At 47.1% G+C, this 16,559-nt stretch overlaps 2 protein-coding genes across 4 annotated transcripts in view; one reads left to right on the top strand and one right to left on the bottom strand.

The window, feature by feature from the left end:
- The window catches only part of CHSY1 (chondroitin sulfate synthase 1), a 78,407-nt gene extending 68,229 nt beyond the window's left edge, over positions 1 to 10,178 (top strand). Inside the window, exon 3 of the mRNA XM_027688193.1 lies at positions 5,381 to 10,178. Within this exon, the coding sequence (XP_027543994.1) occupies positions 5,381 to 6,973 (1,593 nt within the window). The 3' untranslated portion in view covers positions 6,974 to 10,178. The remainder of the gene's footprint in view (positions 1 to 5,380) is intronic.
- A 4,092-nt stretch (positions 10,179 to 14,270) lies between these two features.
- LRRK1 (leucine rich repeat kinase 1) overlaps positions 14,271 to 16,559 on the bottom strand; it is a 77,612-nt gene continuing 75,323 nt past the window's right edge. For all 3 annotated transcript variants that reach the window (XM_027688472.1, XM_027688471.1, XM_027688473.1), the window contains one exon: positions 14,271 to 15,724. In XM_027688472.1, the coding sequence (XP_027544273.1) occupies positions 15,547 to 15,724 (178 nt within the window). In that variant the 3' untranslated portion in view covers positions 14,271 to 15,546. The remainder of the gene's footprint in view (positions 15,725 to 16,559) is intronic.

Here is a 16,559-nt window from a genome sequence, read left to right as displayed (position 1 = left end):
ATTCACAGATTCCTTGGGAATTCAATGACCTTGAGTTTGCTGTGCTTGAAACTTGCCTTAGTACTTGGCTTCCTTTCTGGAATACTTAGGAGAGGAGAGCTGTGCAGAAGGCACTGCGAGGCTCTTGAGCGAGACCGGCACTGCTTCACTTAGGATCATATAAGAAGAGGCATTTGTGCTGTACAAAATAAACTTCTTGCTTCAGAGCATGCCTGGAGTTATTGCACCCAGAGGTCACAGCTGGATCTGCCTCTGCTTCCCTAGTAATCTGCCATGGAAATTTTGAGTACTGGCTGCTCAGGATGATTTTCTTGCCCCTCTTTATGAAACAAAGCAAATGTGAACCAGCAGCACATGATGGATGTTGTGTGAGAAGTAACTTGTCTGAGGAATCACATCATTTAATCATGCTCCAGAGTTCAGGGCTTCACTCGCCAGCTGAGAGGGAAGTCTGATCTCCCAGCGCCGAGTGGCGTTTCCTGCATCCTTTCCTGTAGTGGCAACTGGGGAGGTTACAGGCATGAACGAGTGGCCAAGTTCAGTGGAAATGAGTGTTTATCCATTACTTCCCTGTGTTTGTCTCCACCATAATAACTCTCTGAAGGAGTGGCTTCAGTCATGTCAGTGTTTAGCTGTGGGATCACACATGAAGTATCGGGATTTAAACAGAGAGAACCTTGAATACCCAGAGCTGTATCCAGAGGGTCTCTACAGTCTCCCCCTCCACCACAGGGATGTCATCAGTAGACAAAGCCCCACTGTTCCTTCCCTTGGCAAAGTATTTGATCAGTTGAGCTATATTGGTGACATAAAAACCAGAAAACTAATGGTCTGTTGTGGTTAATAACTGCAAAGTGCCAAAGCTGTGTGAGTGCAGCTACAAGTATTTAATGCAATTCCTTGGGACATGGGTGCAGAAAGTCTTTTCATTTCACTTCAACCGGCCAACAGGATCTGCCCCCAGTACACCACCTCTGCTGCATCTCTGGAAGGAGGAGCAAGGAGAAGATAGGGGTGAGCATCTTGCCTAGTTTTGGCTGCAGAGCTGTGGGGCAGGGGCAGGGCTGTCCCAGCACCGGCGTTACTCCCGTAGGAGGACAGCTCCACACTGGCTGTGGAGAGGGACCACATGCTCATCCCCTCCAGACAGAGGTGCTCGGCACTAGGTGACATTAACCATCTTTTAATTAGCTTGCCTTTGTAGTTAAAGCCCATCTTGGGCATTTCAAAACCTGCCATACAACATGTCTTGTCCATGATTGCTTTTCATGAGACTTGTGGGGCTGCGTTCTCTGGGCTTTGGTAGTACAATCTGGAGCTGTGAGAGAAAGCCCTCGGGGGCTAATCCGTGGCTGCAGGCCAGTTTCTGCATAAACTGGTCTTATTTTTAAAGTCCATTTTCTCCAGTACACTTTTTTTTGGCCTGCAAAAGACTTCTTCATATAAAACGAAGAACATAACACTCTCTCCTTTCAGTTGGTCTTTTGGACACGAGCCAGCAGTGCCCACAACAGCTGTACCACAGTTTAAACATTCAGTCTCTAATGGTTTGGGGAACATTAGGGTTTTTAAGGCTTCAACAGGTCTAGAGTAAATAGTGGTCAATAAAGAGTAGCTCTTCTTTGTGTCCCTACGCTCTCAGTGCTCTGCACTAGAATAAAGCATGCTTAGAATATAATCATTGCAAAATTAATATCCATGAAAGGTTCTTTTTCTGAAAAGAATCATAGAGGAACCTGTTTCACTAAAAGAAGAGTTTGCAGGAGTTCAGCTCTCAGGGCTCTGGTAACAGGCATGGGGAGGTTTGCACGTAATGTCTGTTGGAGACGTGCATGTGCTGGGCTTGTGTCCCTCCCCACGTGTGTGTTTAATGGCTGCTACGTGGGAGGAGCAAATAAATTGTAGGTATTACTTTTTCTGTGGCCTTCCTGCACCCCTCTATTAATGATGTACACAAGAGTTAATTAAGACTTTTTTGTCTTCCTTATGGCTTTCTGGTGTTGTGTGGAGTTGGAAGTTGGTGTGTGCTAATAGGTAGTATTTAGCATAGTGTTTTGGGCCCACATAAGGTAGAAATTATGTTAGCAGTGATTTGTGATAGTTGGGCATTGCCCTTGTTAGTGATTGAACCCAATGTTAGTACTGTCTTAGTGATTTGAGCAAGTTGATGTTGGTGGGGAGCTGTCAAACAGCATGGAGGGAACTGCTCATTTCCTCCAAGTTTGTAGATGTGGGTGAGAAAATACAACCACTTCTTGTGCAGAAAAACCAATGAGCATCCCAGGGCTTCTGTGGCCCTGGGTCAGTGTCCACAGGCGCCTCAGCCCAGGAAGGGTTAAATTGCTCCATTGGCCTCTGGCCACTTGGACTTTGTGTACAACACTTCATGCTGCTGTGAAAAAATAGTTTTTAAGTCCTTGTACTCTCCGCAGGGAATTTATTAACCCCTTCCAATACTCTTTGTGTTTCCTGCCAGTGTACCTTGGCTCTCAGATGGGTGATTGGAGCTGTGGGAAGCTGGCACATCCTGTACCTGCTGCAGCTTGCAGAATGAAGGGGGACAAGAGAGACACTGGAGTAGGAGAGGGGGAGACTTCACAGGAAAAATATTGAACGTGCCAGCCTTGCAAGGCATTCTTCTGAAAAATAGGATTATATAGAAGCCTGGCTACTGTGGTGCTTCTCATTAGCTGCTCTGCAGGGTTGGCTGGAGCGCGGGGGTTTGGGCAGTTGTCACCTTTTTGGCTGGAGCAAGGTGGCTGTTGATAGGTGTTTCAGTTGTAAATTGCTTTGTGTTGAAGCACCAGTAAAGTCTTGCTGAGATATGTTTTATTTTCAGTTCAGTTTTTGAAGCAAGGTAGTTTTTGGAAGAGGCAAGACGTAGTATTAGAAGTTCCAAAGTTAACCAGTGTACCTAAAAAGTGACTCCTGAGGGGCAAGCCACAGTTTTAAAGCATGCCTCTTAACTTTATTCAGGGCCATTTGCTAGGGGTTCCTATCTTTACTTCCATTGGGAAGTTTCATAACATTTTCCTACCCATCGGTATTCTATTAAAACTTCGTTGTGTAATCTAAAAGTCTTTCTGCTTCTCATGGTTTCCTCTTGTAGCTAATTCAGAATGCCCTAGGTAGCAATTTTGGAGTAAATGCATTCAGGCTGCGTGGTCTTGATTTTGTTTTCTTATAAATTCAAAACAAGATTTGAAATTAGGTCCTATTGTCAATTTTCCTTTAAATGATGGAAATCACATAGTGTCGTGATCTAAGAACTTTTATCTAATGTCACAATACTCCTGGGAAAGCCTCTGCCTTTAGTTGTAGTTAAAAGGTCAGTAAAATTATTGCCCTATGTATTTAGTGCTTCTAGATCTTTATATATGTAGCTTGAGAGAGGATAGATCAGTGGAGTCAGTAAAATATCCATGTGGGTCCTGCAGTGTTGGGCTGATCTTGTTCTTCCCGTGTGAGCTCTCCACTGTAATAAATTGTGCTCACAGGACTGACCCTAAGTGGGTGTGATTTGAGGTCTCCTAGAGCCCTTCACAGGAACAGCGAGGTTCAAAGTGACCAAAAAATAAAGTGTTATTAGTAGAGGAAACAATATGGGGATAGAAATGAAGAACATCTTTGGGTGAGTGGAAAAACATGCTTTGTTTGGATAACTCTGCTGAACGTAGGATTAGACCAGCCGACCTCTGCCCGTAGCGCGCTTTTAAATCTTGCATGACTTCTAAAGGGATATTATACATCTCGACAGGCAGCTCATCTGGGGCCTGCCAAGAGGCCATGGCCAAGATGTTCTCCTTTGGCTGCATTGCTGTACAGATCCATCTATCCTCTGGCCTGGATTGCTCCCAGACAGCAGGCACGCAGCAGGGATCGCTTGGGGGAGAGCGGGAAGAAGGTGAACTTGAACAGGAAAGAAGGGGTGGGGGGCTGGGGGTGACCCATGAAATAAATGTCCTTTCTTTCTCAATCTGGCTGAAATTCCTCCCTCCCTCCTTTGCGATGAATTACATTTGTTCAGATTAAAATCCACGCTTCCAGTAGGCACAGCTTGCTCCCGAGCTGTCGGCAGCGATGCGCCGAGTGGCAGCTTTCAGCGTGCACACAGCTGGTGTGTTAAGATAGCAGCAATTAAATCCAGGTGTAAGTTTACTCCTAGCTTCAGTGTCTGTCCACAATAATAGGAAAAATGCAACCGAAGGCCTAATAAAACAGAGCTTGCGCTGCCTCTAAGCAGCTGGTAGAGGGAGGGTTTCTGTTCCGGTGATTTTCCCTTTAGTGCTCGGTTTAATTGCCGTCATATTCGAGCCATTCTCGCTGGTTTTTGTTTTCGGTTTAGCTCTTTGCTAATCTTTATAGCCCTTTACAGTCCTTTGTGTTTTATTGACTGTGTTACCTGTAGCAAATTCTACTGGCAGCAACATCGATTGGGTCCCATATTGAATGAAGGTGCCGTGCCAGCTCCTCCGGCAGGTTGATGATGTTTGTGCTGTGACACAGAATCAGACCATGATCTTTTAAAATTTCCTTTACCTAAGCTGGTATATACCTTTGGCCTCTAGAGGTTTTTTTCTCTTGTTTTTCTTTTTTTTTTTAGCTTATTTTCCACATTATCATGAAGATTTGTCTTTCATGATATCAGCTACTGCCTGCGCTACTGAAAACAGGAAAGCTGGTTTGTCTGCTTTCCTAAGGCTTTTAAATCTAATCTCAGCTCTCTGTCTTCTTGTTTTGAAATAGCAGTTGCCATAAAGATGTTTTTATCATAGTGTACACATGCATCCTGTATTACCTGCCTTCTGGAACTCTAGGAATCTCAGGTACACTTTACTGACATTTTAAAATGATAGCTGTAGCCTTGCATTGCAGCACTTGAAATAATGTATTTGGCATCTTGACTAAAACATTCAGCAACCTGGATTTTGAATGCCTAAACCTGGATTTATTTATTTATTTATTTATTTTTCTTTATTATTATTATTAGAACAGTGGGAGGCAGACAAATAGTTAAGAGTTTTGTAGTGAACACTTCATGGTGTTTTTTTCTGGTGATGGTGTGTTGTTGTGAAAAGATGAGCTTACAGTCGACTTACTGCTCAATTGTTTGCCCGATGGTGATATCTCTAGAATGGGCTGTACTAATCCCAAATCCATGATAGATGTTTCTTTCACCAGTTTACAATGAATAATCCTCTTAATTTCCTTGAATAGCAGCTGATATTGCTACAACCTGTGCCTAAACCCAAGAACAGCTTACTCAGAAAGCCTTCTGGCCCTGCAAGCGAGGAGGAATTCTCTCCCAGCGGGGTTGCGTGGGCTGACTTTCACAGGGGCCGCGCTGCCGGGACTGTAACTTTTCCTCTCTCTCTTCTAGATGCAGCAGCTGTTCTATGAGAATTATGAGAAGAACAAAAAGGGCTACATCCGAGACCTGAGGAACAGCAAAATACACCGAGCTATAACGCTGCACCCCAATAAGAACCCCCCGTACCAGTACAGGCTTCACAGCTACATGTTGAGCCGCAAGATAGCGGAGCTGCGCCACCGGACCGTGCAGCTGCACCGGGAGATCGTCCTGATGAGCAAATACAGCAACACTGAAATCCACAAAGAAGACCTGCAGCTGGGGATGCCACCCTCCTTCATGCGATTCCAGCCCCGCCACCGGGAAGAGATCTTGGAATGGGAGTTTCTTACAGGAAAATATTTGTATTCGGGTGCCGATGGGCAGCCCCCGCGGAGAGGAATGGACTCATCTCAGCGTGAAGCGTTGGATGACATCGTTATGCAGGTCATGGAAATGATCAATGCCAACGCTAAGACCCGGGGGAGGATCATAGATTTCAAGGAAATACAGTATGGCTATCGCAGGGTGAACCCCATGTACGGAGCAGAGTACGTCCTGGACTTGTTGCTCCTGTACAAGAAGCACAAGGGGAAGAAGATGACGGTCCCCGTCCGGAGGCACGCGTACCTGCAGCAGACGTTCAGCAAGATCCAGTTCATGGAGCACGAAGAGATGGATGCCAAAGAGCTGGCCAGCAAAATCAACCAGGATTCTGGATCCTTGTCTTTCCTCTCCAACTCGCTGAAGATGTTCGTTCCCTTCCAGCTCAGCAGATCCAAAGCGGAAAGGAAGGAGCTCAAAGACAAGAAGATCAACATCCTGATTCCTCTCTCCGGGCGTTTTGACATGTTCGCAAGGTTCATGGGGAACTTTGAAAAGACGTGCCTCATTCCAAACCAGAATGTCAAGCTGGTTGTCCTGATTTTCAACTCCAACTCCAACCCTGACAAAGCGAAGCAGATCGATCTGATGAGGGAGTACCGCTCCAAGTACCCCAAGGCTGACATGCAGGTTCTGCCCGTGTCGGGGGAGTTCTCAAGGGCACTGGCTCTGGAAGTCGGATCTTCTCAGTTCCAGAACGAGTCTTTACTTTTCTTCTGTGATGTTGACTTAGTGTTTACCGCAGAATTCCTCCAGCGGTGTAGAGCCAATACAGTTTTGGGTCAGCAAGTGTATTTTCCCATCATTTTTAGCCAGTATGATCCAAAGATTGTTTATAGTGGAAAGGTTCCTAGTGACAATCATTTTGCCTTCACCCAGAAAACAGGTTTCTGGAGGAACTATGGCTTTGGTATCACCTGTATTTACAAAGGTGATCTTCTTCAAGCAGGTGGCTTTGATGTCTCCATCCAAGGTTGGGGCCTTGAAGACGTAGATCTATTTAACAAAGTCATTCAAGCTGGCTTAAAAATTTTCCGAAGCCAAGAAATTGGAGTAGTCCACGTGCACCACCCTGTTTTTTGTGACCCTAATCTTGATCCAAAACAATATAAAATGTGCTTGGGGTCCAAAGCTTCAACTTATGGGTCCACACAACAGCTGGCTGAAATATGGTTTGAAAAAAATGACCCAAATTTTGGGAAAAGCAGCAATACTAATGGCTCAGTGAGGACAGCCTAATGTCCAGCTATGCTGGAAAAGACTTTTTTTTTAATTATCTAATTTATTTTTGGGAAAATGTTTTTTGATAATTCACTTTTGAAAGACCACACAGGATATATTTTAGAAATCATCGTTGTTTTCTTACAAAGCGCTCGTTTCGAGAAGAACAAGGCCCTTGGGTTTTTTTTTTTTGTTGTGTTTTTGGTTTTGAACAAAACTGTGATCAATATTTGCCTTCAGACAAAACAGAATAATTGTTTAAGAGTTATCTGACCAATCAGCGGAAATCTGACTTGAATTAGAATTTCCTTATGAACAAAAGATTGTTTCCTGCCTTTTCCGTTGCCGTCTTCATTGCTGGGATTCTGTAAATTGGGACCTGAGCGTGCAAAGCCAAGTGACAAAATGCTGTGTCTAAATGTTTTGGTGTGACTGCTGCCGTGCAAAGATTCTGCTCCTTTGGTTCAGCGTAGCCATGAATTTTCAGATTGCATTAGACCAAACCAAACCGCTGTGGCGATGAGAAGGGTGGTAATTGCACGAGGGGGTTTTTCCTAATTATTTCCTGATTATTTCAGTTTAAAAATACACTTCCACTTATTATGGGCAGGCGACTCCAAGGGAGGGAAGGAAGTAAGCACAACCCATGATCCAGTTAGTCCCTGTAGAAATTGTTGTGGTTTATATTTGGTCCATATATGGACAGAATGTTTTAGGAATCCGTGGTGGGTTCTGTGTATTGTCCTCAACCGCTGTCCTAGAGCTGGGCGATGCGACCAAGAAATGCTGAGGTGTGATGTGGGAGGGGAAGAGGCTGGGAAATGGGAATCTCTTGCAGCCAAACGGCAGCACGCAGCGAACAATCCAAGATTCCTGAAAATAACTTGGAAAACTCCTCTGCACCGAGTGTCCTGCACCCGATCGCATCGACTTTGTTCAGTCAATTACATGATGTTAATGGGAACAATTATTACATTTGATTACTAGTTTTGTTTTGGGATTATTTTTTTCTGTATCTTCTAGACCGTTAATTTATTTAATATCCATTGTCTTAGATTCTTGACCTTTCCTTGAATATCTGTTAGTCATTTTAATATTTTATATATATATATATGTGTGTGTAAATATATATATATATATTAGGAATGTATTGCATCTTCTCACTGATAAGGTAGTGTACATCATACTTATAGTAAATGATCTCCAAAGATTACTTTCTAAAATATTTTTTCACGAATCTTTCTTTTTCCCCCCCCGAATTTCTTTAACATTTTTGGAATCACTTCAGTGAGCTTATGAATTTATTTGGTATTCTGAGAGGAACTGGGGATGGGGAGGCCGAATACAAGGAAAGTGCGATCCCTATGAATTAACACCTAGTAAGGTAAGAGAAAATACACAAAATAAAGTGCCTTAAAGCCAGAAAGGGAACCCTGTACATTGACACTTAGACAGTGTATGGAAATTGTCATTGAGCAGATGATCTCTTGGGACCTACCTACCTGTAAATATCCTGCTCAGCAGAAACAAAAAATAAAAACCAGTGAACAGTATATTTTTCTATCATATCCTCCAGCACCATTTCGTCTCATTGCCCTCCGTTCCACTTTGCCTACTCTTTGGGAAGTGGAGGCGAGTGAAGGAACGGAGAAAAGCCGATGCTTAGGTGGTTGTTGCCATGTTTGAAGGGATCTTACAGAGCAATTGCTATTCCAGTAGAAGAAATAACTGTTGTTCACACGTGTATGGAGTACAAACTGCAGCTAGTGTAGAGTCGGTGTCTTACAATGTTCATCGTTTTCTGGTGACAGTCCCAAGGATGTAGGTACTTGGATGAATTCTTGGATGAATTCAGTGCATGGAATTTTTTTTCCTTCTCTTTTTTTTTTTTAAGACTTGCTTCTAAGATGCAATAAAGATTTTTTTTTATTTGCAATTGGAGCTGCTCACGTCGTCAGTCTGTATCGTTTCATCCAGCATAGGCACAGCGCAGAGGTAACACACCTTTGGGAAGTCCAGGTAAAGGGATCTCCCATCTTTCCAAGGGTTTTGACCTCTTGTGTTTTGGCCTGGAATAAACTTAATGTCACATCCCGTGGCTGTGGGGAAAGGGAGAACAAACCTGTTCAGCAGACATCGGCACACAGTGCTGTTGAGCTCTGCCATCCCCTGGTTTTGAGATTTTCCTCATGAAAAGATTTCAAAGTACTTTTGCTGTCTGAAAATATCCACAGCTATAGATTCCAAATGCATACAGTGACAAGGCTGAACGATGTCATAATGTTTTGTGTATTCAAAACACAGTAAAAATAATTTTGAAGTGGGTTGAGAACTTACTTTTAATAGCTCTGCCAGTTGTTCAGTATTGGTGTGAGGTTTTTTTATGTAAAAGTTAAGTCCCAAAGCAAGAATCTTAGGGATTGCAGAAGTGTTTCTTCACACAAGGGAAAGGGAAAAAAAAGCAACTTGTATTTGTGACTGCAGAAAAGAGCTTGAAGAATAGGAACCCTAAAGAACCGCACCAAAAGAGAGGGGGGAAAAAAGCCCTGTATTCGTACTGTATTTATTAACATTTATGATTATGTAGGACTTTTTTTAGCCCATAACAGCTGGTAAAAGCAGAATGTATGTAACTAGAAAAAGCCATTTAATAACCAGCATCCATCTGGTATTGGGTTTTTTTTGCTCAGTTGCTGCAGTTCTAATTCTGTTACCAAATCTGTATTAAAAGTGACTTTTCCACCAAGCTTGCAGGCAGCTCTTGAGGCCCCACATTGTTCACACTGATCATGTATTTTATGGACTCACAGCTTAAAAATAATCAATTTTAAAATTAAATCTCCAATTATAGCTCTGTATGATAAAGTCTAACAGTATAAAACCCATTTTATACTAAAATAAGTGATATTTGCTGCCCCAGTTGTAAGGAGCTGGATAGGTGGAAGCCATTGGTGGTCAGGTGCTAACCCAACCTTCACAAAAATCCCTTCTGGGGCTGGAACATTTTATCTGCAATTTACTCCAGTTGTTTGGTTTAAAGAGAAGTTTCCTTCATGCTGAGAAGCCCATTGGTGCTGGGAAAGCCCAGAGGATTTGCCTCTAGGTAGGAGAAAATGAGATGGTGCCATCCTGAAATCCTGAAGAACATGGTGACCAGTCATGTGCTGAGCATTGCTGTCTATCGAGATGCTTGTCTTCTTCATTAAAACAATTAAAAATGTGAGACACTTCTTTCCCTCGTTTTTCTGGTGTAGGTAACCCGGGTTGGATGCTGTGCTGGCCACGGGCATCCTCACAGCAATAAAACTCCCACCCAAGCAGAGCTTTGCAGCCCCTCAGCACTTGGATTTAAACCCTTCACCTTCTCTGAGCACCCATGGAGGCGAACACTGTCCCACATCCCCGTGCCAAGGATGAACTTGCCAGTCAGAACTCAGAAAAAACTTTGTTATTCCCACTTTCCTGGAGCTCACGGGGCCATACGGGAGTTTCTCACCCACGTTGGCTTGTGCTTGGCATGTTGGTGGCCCTGGAGGGCCTTGGGGGGTCCCTTGTGTCTGCTGAGCCGTGGGAGTGGCCACCTCCCACCAGGGGCAGTGTTGTGAAAAACACTTGGGATGACCCATCACCATCCTTACCCTTCGGGGATTTTTGCTTCCTCAGTGACCAAGACGGGTTGAGGTGACCATCAGAGGGACAACAAAGGAGCCTAAAGCCAACATTGGGAAGGGGGGTTGGGTTTATTACTGCTTTTTTAGAAGCACTTCCTTCCCAGCAGCGTTCTTTGCTCAAGGATCAAGGATGGTGAAAAGAGGCAAAGGAGACAGGGAGAGCACAGGCCTGGGAAAGTGCTCACACAGTGGTTTCAGTGACCGTTGTGCTCCATGTGACACATTGAAAGAGGTGAAACATTTGTCTGTAACTTTGCAGAGTCACCGTCCGTGGAAGGATTTCAAGTTTTTTTACTCACAGTGGGGTTTTATTACCTGGAAAACTCAGTGACCAGCTCCAGGCCTGCATAGCTTCCCTGGACCGGGCTGGATGGTTCCTTTCACCAAAATCAGCAGAAAGTCCCGCTGACCCAAATCTGCTTACTCCGAGTTTTTGTGGAAGCTCTAACTTTACATTGCAAATTATTGGCCTGAGCTGTTTCGCATGAATACCTGCTAAAAATACCCTGCTCGCACAGCCAGCCGCACTTGGGAGCTCTGTGGAAAGAAAATCTTGCAGAGGCATTAAAAATGAGGAGCAGGTCAGTGCCCTGCCCGAGGCAGATGCATCCAGGTCCCACTGGGCTCCTCCTCAGCTCTGGCCGTGGTGTTCCCTGGGCTGGTGGGACACTGCCCCTGTGGGACCTGTTTTAAGTCAATGTTTTTGTGCCCAGGTCTTCCCTCTGCCAGCGTGAGTTATTGCGCTGACTGGAGCAAATTCAGGGGGTTTGATCTCAATTAGAGCTCCAAAAAAGCCACCTCCTCCCTGGGCATGGGCAGTTTGGAGACATCCTGGGCTCCCCAGCCAAGGCAGTGCAGCCACATCCCATGAGGAATCCTTCCCCAACTCTTTTACTGGATTTTACCTGGCTGCTGCTGCCAGGAGCACTTTTATTCCTCACTTCAGACCTGCTGCCGACGCTTTCCCAGGCACATGAAATGTGTCCACGTCCTTTCCAAGCTCCAAAACCCATCTCCCAGCTCTCCTCCAGCCCAGGAATCTCTATCACCTTCTAAATCACATTTATGAGCCAGGTGAAAAAAATTGAATTAACATCAAAAAAATACCAGCCCAAATACCGGGCTGGCTGTGTTTACTTTCACACTTTAATTCAATAAAAACCTCAACTTTAATTGACCTGAATCGGCTCCAACACTTCCACCATGCTGGACTGGAGTGTCTTGGAAATCAGGGGTCCCCCCTGCGTGGCTGGGGGTGCTGGGAGGACTTTGCCGGGGTCCTGCTCCACCTCTCACTCACTGTTTTAAAACAAGAAAACAAACAAATAACAACACCTTGGTGCTTTGTTGACTTTTCACCAAGAGGGCTCACACAGAGGGTACAGTTTAAAATAATTCCATGATAAAACAAACTTCCAAAGCAAACGGGCTGTGATAAGGGCAGATAAAGGCTGTTTGCTGTGCTGGCCTTGGCTTTGCCAGTGTTGGCTTTGCCAGGATGGTTCTGCGTGGTGGGGTAGGACCGTAATGGCCCTGAGGAACCTGAATCACTGGATGTTCCACATCATGGGTTGGGTACATGCCCCAGCCTTCTGCCCACTGCCAACATCACTTGGCAGTAGTTCCCCCAGGTGAGCTCACCTGCCCCAGGTGAGCTCAACCCCAGCGCAGTCCCTGGCACCATCCTCATCCCAGTCCCCATCCTTATCCCCAACCCCATTCCTGGTCCCATCCTTCTCCTCGTTTTCATCCCCATCTCCATCCTCAACCCCATCCCTGGCCCCATCCTCATCGACATCACAGTCCCCATCCTCATCCCCATCTCCATCCCCAGCCCCATCCTCATCCTCCTCCAAATCCCGACGGAGCTCCCATCCCAGTGCTGCCAGACAGGGTAAGCCGAGGACAGGCCAGCAGCCTGAAATACCCACAATATTTCCTGTCCTTTTAAAGTTTGCTTAAAGAAAACTAATTTCCTCTGTCCCTTTGGTAGCAGAATACAAAGCAGCCAGTGCTGCCCCTTTCCCCACCTCCCTTAGAAATTGTCTTAGTTTTTTCCTTACGCAAAGCCGAGAGATTTTAGTGCAGTTCAGGATGAGGGAGAATCCAAGAGGTGTGTGAATGTTTACCTGCCCTCACCTTTTGTCATGAGGGCACAAGAGATGGGTTTTGCTCTAATATATTAAATTATGGTATTTCCTGCCCCATTGTCCAGGACAGTGTGACCAATGGGGCAGAGCCAGCCCTTCTGCACTTTCCTAGTGGAATTAGCTGTTTCCCTGCACACAGAGAGGTTGGTTGGGATTGGATAGCCTCAGGCTGGTGAGGTGAGTGCACCCACAGAGCTGGGAGCTTGTGCTGGGGCCCAAAATGCCCTGAGAAAGCATGAGAATGTGGGGCCTTAGAGATGGGGTGCGACCAGCAGTTTGCATCCCCACCTCCCCCCAAAGATGTTCAGGCTGTGCCCCAAGCTGGGATGTGGGTACTGGGCACAGCAATCACTCTTCATCCCTAACCCTGACCCTCCATCCCTCTCACCACACTGATGCCAGCAAAGAAACAGCCCAAACCAGGAACAGCAATCAGTATCCAGATGGGAATTGGGTCTGTTTCTTTCAAAGCAGGTAAAGGACCTCTAAGCACTCCAGGAAAATGCCCAGGCTGGAGCATTTGGCTCCCCACTCGCAGGAGGCAGCTGGGAGAGGGGGCAAAGCCGGGGGTCTGGGGCTCCAGCACTGATGGCTCAATTAATCCCTGTGCCAGCAGGTCCTGTTGTTCATCTCCCTCAGCTTCCTTGATGAGTAATTAACTGCCCTGGCACCACCACCCTCCCATTGCCAGGGCCGGCACAGGGGGTTAATCCCATTTGAGAGCATCCGCTTCCCTCCAGCGCCGAGCCCCTTCCGTGTGCTCCTGCTGCTCCCAGACAGGGCTGGGGGAAACCTCATGTTGACAAAATAAACCCAAGCTCTTTTCTTGCCTCTCCTTGGTCAGCTGAAGGAATAACCCCCCGCCAGGCCCCTGCTCGGGCTTATTTTTAGGACTGTGATAAGCACAGCTCCCCCAGACCCACGCCTGGGGCTTGGGCAGTTCCTTGTTCCCAGGCTCTGGGAGCTTTTCCTGCCTCTGGCTGTGACCCCATCCCTTTCCCCAGGATGGCTGATGCTCCTCACCTGTTCCAGCCATCAGGAGAACAGGCCTTGCTGGTAGGAGAGCTGGGAATAAGCATTGAAATCTCAAACAGTTTAAACCACTGGGAGTTTCCTAATTTTGTTTTTAATTTCTGTTTATTTCTGCCCCTGGAGATTCATTCCCGCAGCACATGCAGTGCTTGCTTAATGGAGCCTTGTGCCTAATGAGGTTTCAGGTTTGCTGAAGGGGGGATTTTATCCTGATTCCAGGGTAGGAACATTCAGGATCTCAGCTGTTTTTGGGAACCAACTCTCCCTAATCCCAGGAGGTTTTGGGACACGCTCACACCCATCACTGCAGCACCTCTCAAGCTTCTTCACAGGTCCCATGAAACCCAGCTGCCATCCCCCTCTCTCACCCCCCATCTGACCACCCTGACCCAGCTGGAAAGGGGGGGCAGCGGGCTTTGGAGCAGGGGTGGATTGCCAATAAAAAATGCCACCAGTGCAGTGTCATTTTTGGAGGAATCTGTTTATTTTACGATACATTCTGTTTCTGAAGAAGGATATTTTAGCAGCCTGCAACAGAAATGTGAACCAGAGGGTTAACCTGCCCATTCGGCCTTGGCCAGCCTTGCCAATGCTCACACAAGTCCCTTGGGTTAGAAAAGAAAAAAAAAGGTCCAAAATTCAAACTGTACACCTTTATACAGGGTGCATAGCCAGGCTCACTTTTTACACTGCTGTACATGCTTGGGATAACTAAGTGCAATTGGATTCAGAGGCAAAACAGCATCCCAGGCCACTAATGAAGATAAAATACAAGCTGTGGTGGGCAGAAGCTGCACAGATACACAGAGGCAAACTGAGCTTATTGTGTTCCCACTGCTCCAGAGTGCATTTCCCAAGAGAAAGAGGAGTGGAGCAGAGACAGCTTATGAACCTTCCCCATCACGGGGCTCCCTTCTCTTCCACCAGGAGTATCTGTCACACCCAGTGGCTTTGCTTTCCACCAGCTCCACTGACAGTTGACTTTGCAGCAGTGCAGTGGACCAGCTCACTCACTCGAGGTGCAGCATTCCTGGCAGGTTTTTCTGGGCTCCCTCACAGGAACACTGCACCACAACAGCTTTTAGGAACCAGAAACGCAGTGGCCAGCCACAGCTTACTGCTGGTTCCTACACCTGGGTGTCTGTACACAGGGACTACACCTGAAGTAGCCTCTAACGGAGTTGCAGGGAAGTGGGAAGCAGCCCCACAGTGCAGAGTTTCCAGCAGATGCATTCCCCTGGGAACAGGGTGGATCAGCCCACCGTGCCCCTCACTGCCGGCCAGCGGGCAGCCGGGATTGGAACGTGCTCAGGCTCCCAGGGAAGAGCTAACGGAGCTCTCCTGGCTGACATACACATGATCAAAGCAGCAGCAGCAGCCAGGGCATGCTGAAGGTGAGGAAGGAATTTAAAAAGGGGAAGAACAAACTGGAAATAGAGGCATGAGCAGAACTGCAGCCACCTCCGCCTTCTGCAGGGGAGCCTGTGATGGAGCGGGAGAGCGGAGGGCTGGCTCAGCTCATCCCTGCCCTGCTCACACCCGTTTCTTCATTCCCCAAAAGCCCTGATGGGGCTCCAGCCCCAGGAACCCCGCAGTGCTCACTAGCAGCAAACCAGATGCACACTCCCCCCATCACCCCTCATCCCCTGCCTCTCTGGGCCGTGTCTCCTAGTCCGGGTGTGCTTGGAGCAGGACACCTCCGTCTCCCGTCGAGCCTCGGGTCCCAGCTCCACCAGCACTACCTCCTCTTGCGCATGCAGGTTTCAAGCCTTCCCAGCTCCTCGTAGGCCTGGTAGAAAATGTCAAAGTCTCTGGCACTCCAGCCCCTCCAGACAGCCAGGCACCGCTCCATGTTTTCATTCTCAAAGCAGCACACAACCGTGTCCTTTGCTACGAGAGCCGCATCCACCAGCGTCCTGGGGAAGGGAGAAGAGAGCAGGGAAGAGCATTAGGGCAAAAAGCAGCTCTGCAAGTGCAGCACTGGCTCACGAGCTTCCCTTCCAGCTACTCAATCTTTTCATAAGCTGCAAATCCTTGAGCAAGGAGAACATAACACAGAGGGGGATCAGAAGCTGTGTCATGACAAAACCAAGCGGCTCAGTGACAGGGGAAGAGGTTTTTAAAGGGATTCAGGTGCCTAAACATTCAGGTGGGGGCTTAAGTCTGCCATGGCATTTTGAAGTTGCTGCTTATCTCCCGATTTGCTAAATCCACACACTCTTGTGCCTGCTGCCAGCTGGGCATTTTCAAAACAGCTCCATCATGCCACAGCTAACAGGCTGCTGAGAGATTCCACAGCCTGGAATACAGCGTGGAAGTGGGATGGAGCCCGGCTCTGCCAGCTCAGGGTCTGAGCCCTGAGCCCAGAGCAGCAGGCACAGCTATGGTAGCAGCCAGGGATCCGTGAGGTCCATGCAGGCGTCACCCTGCATGACAGCATCATGTTGTATGCGCTTCCCTTCACTGAAGCTGGTGCTGCAGATACCCCAGAGGGAGGTGGCCAGGCAGACAATGACACTTTTGCCCTTGCAGAGTCCAAGGTACACAAGTCCAACATTGCTGGGCTCTTTCTACTGCTCCAATAGCAGATGGGGAAGGCTGGCCCCAAACTGTCTCCCAGGAAAGGCCCCTGGATGGGAGCACTGCCCACAAGGGCTGTCCTTGGCAGCTGATTTTCATCATAAACTGCCCCTACAAAGCCCCCTCCCCTCCCAGCTGTGCTCTGCCCCTGGAGCAGTCAGGCACTATCCT

This window comes from Neopelma chrysocephalum, unplaced genomic scaffold, assembly GCF_003984885.1.
Source record: "Neopelma chrysocephalum unplaced genomic scaffold, ASM398488v2 Primary Assembly neopelma1_75, whole genome shotgun sequence".
Taxonomy (NCBI): Eukaryota; Metazoa; Chordata; class Aves; order Passeriformes; family Pipridae; genus Neopelma; species Neopelma chrysocephalum.
The sequence above is the reverse complement of the archived record's forward strand: the minus strand, read 5'-3'. Positions and strand labels throughout refer to the sequence as shown.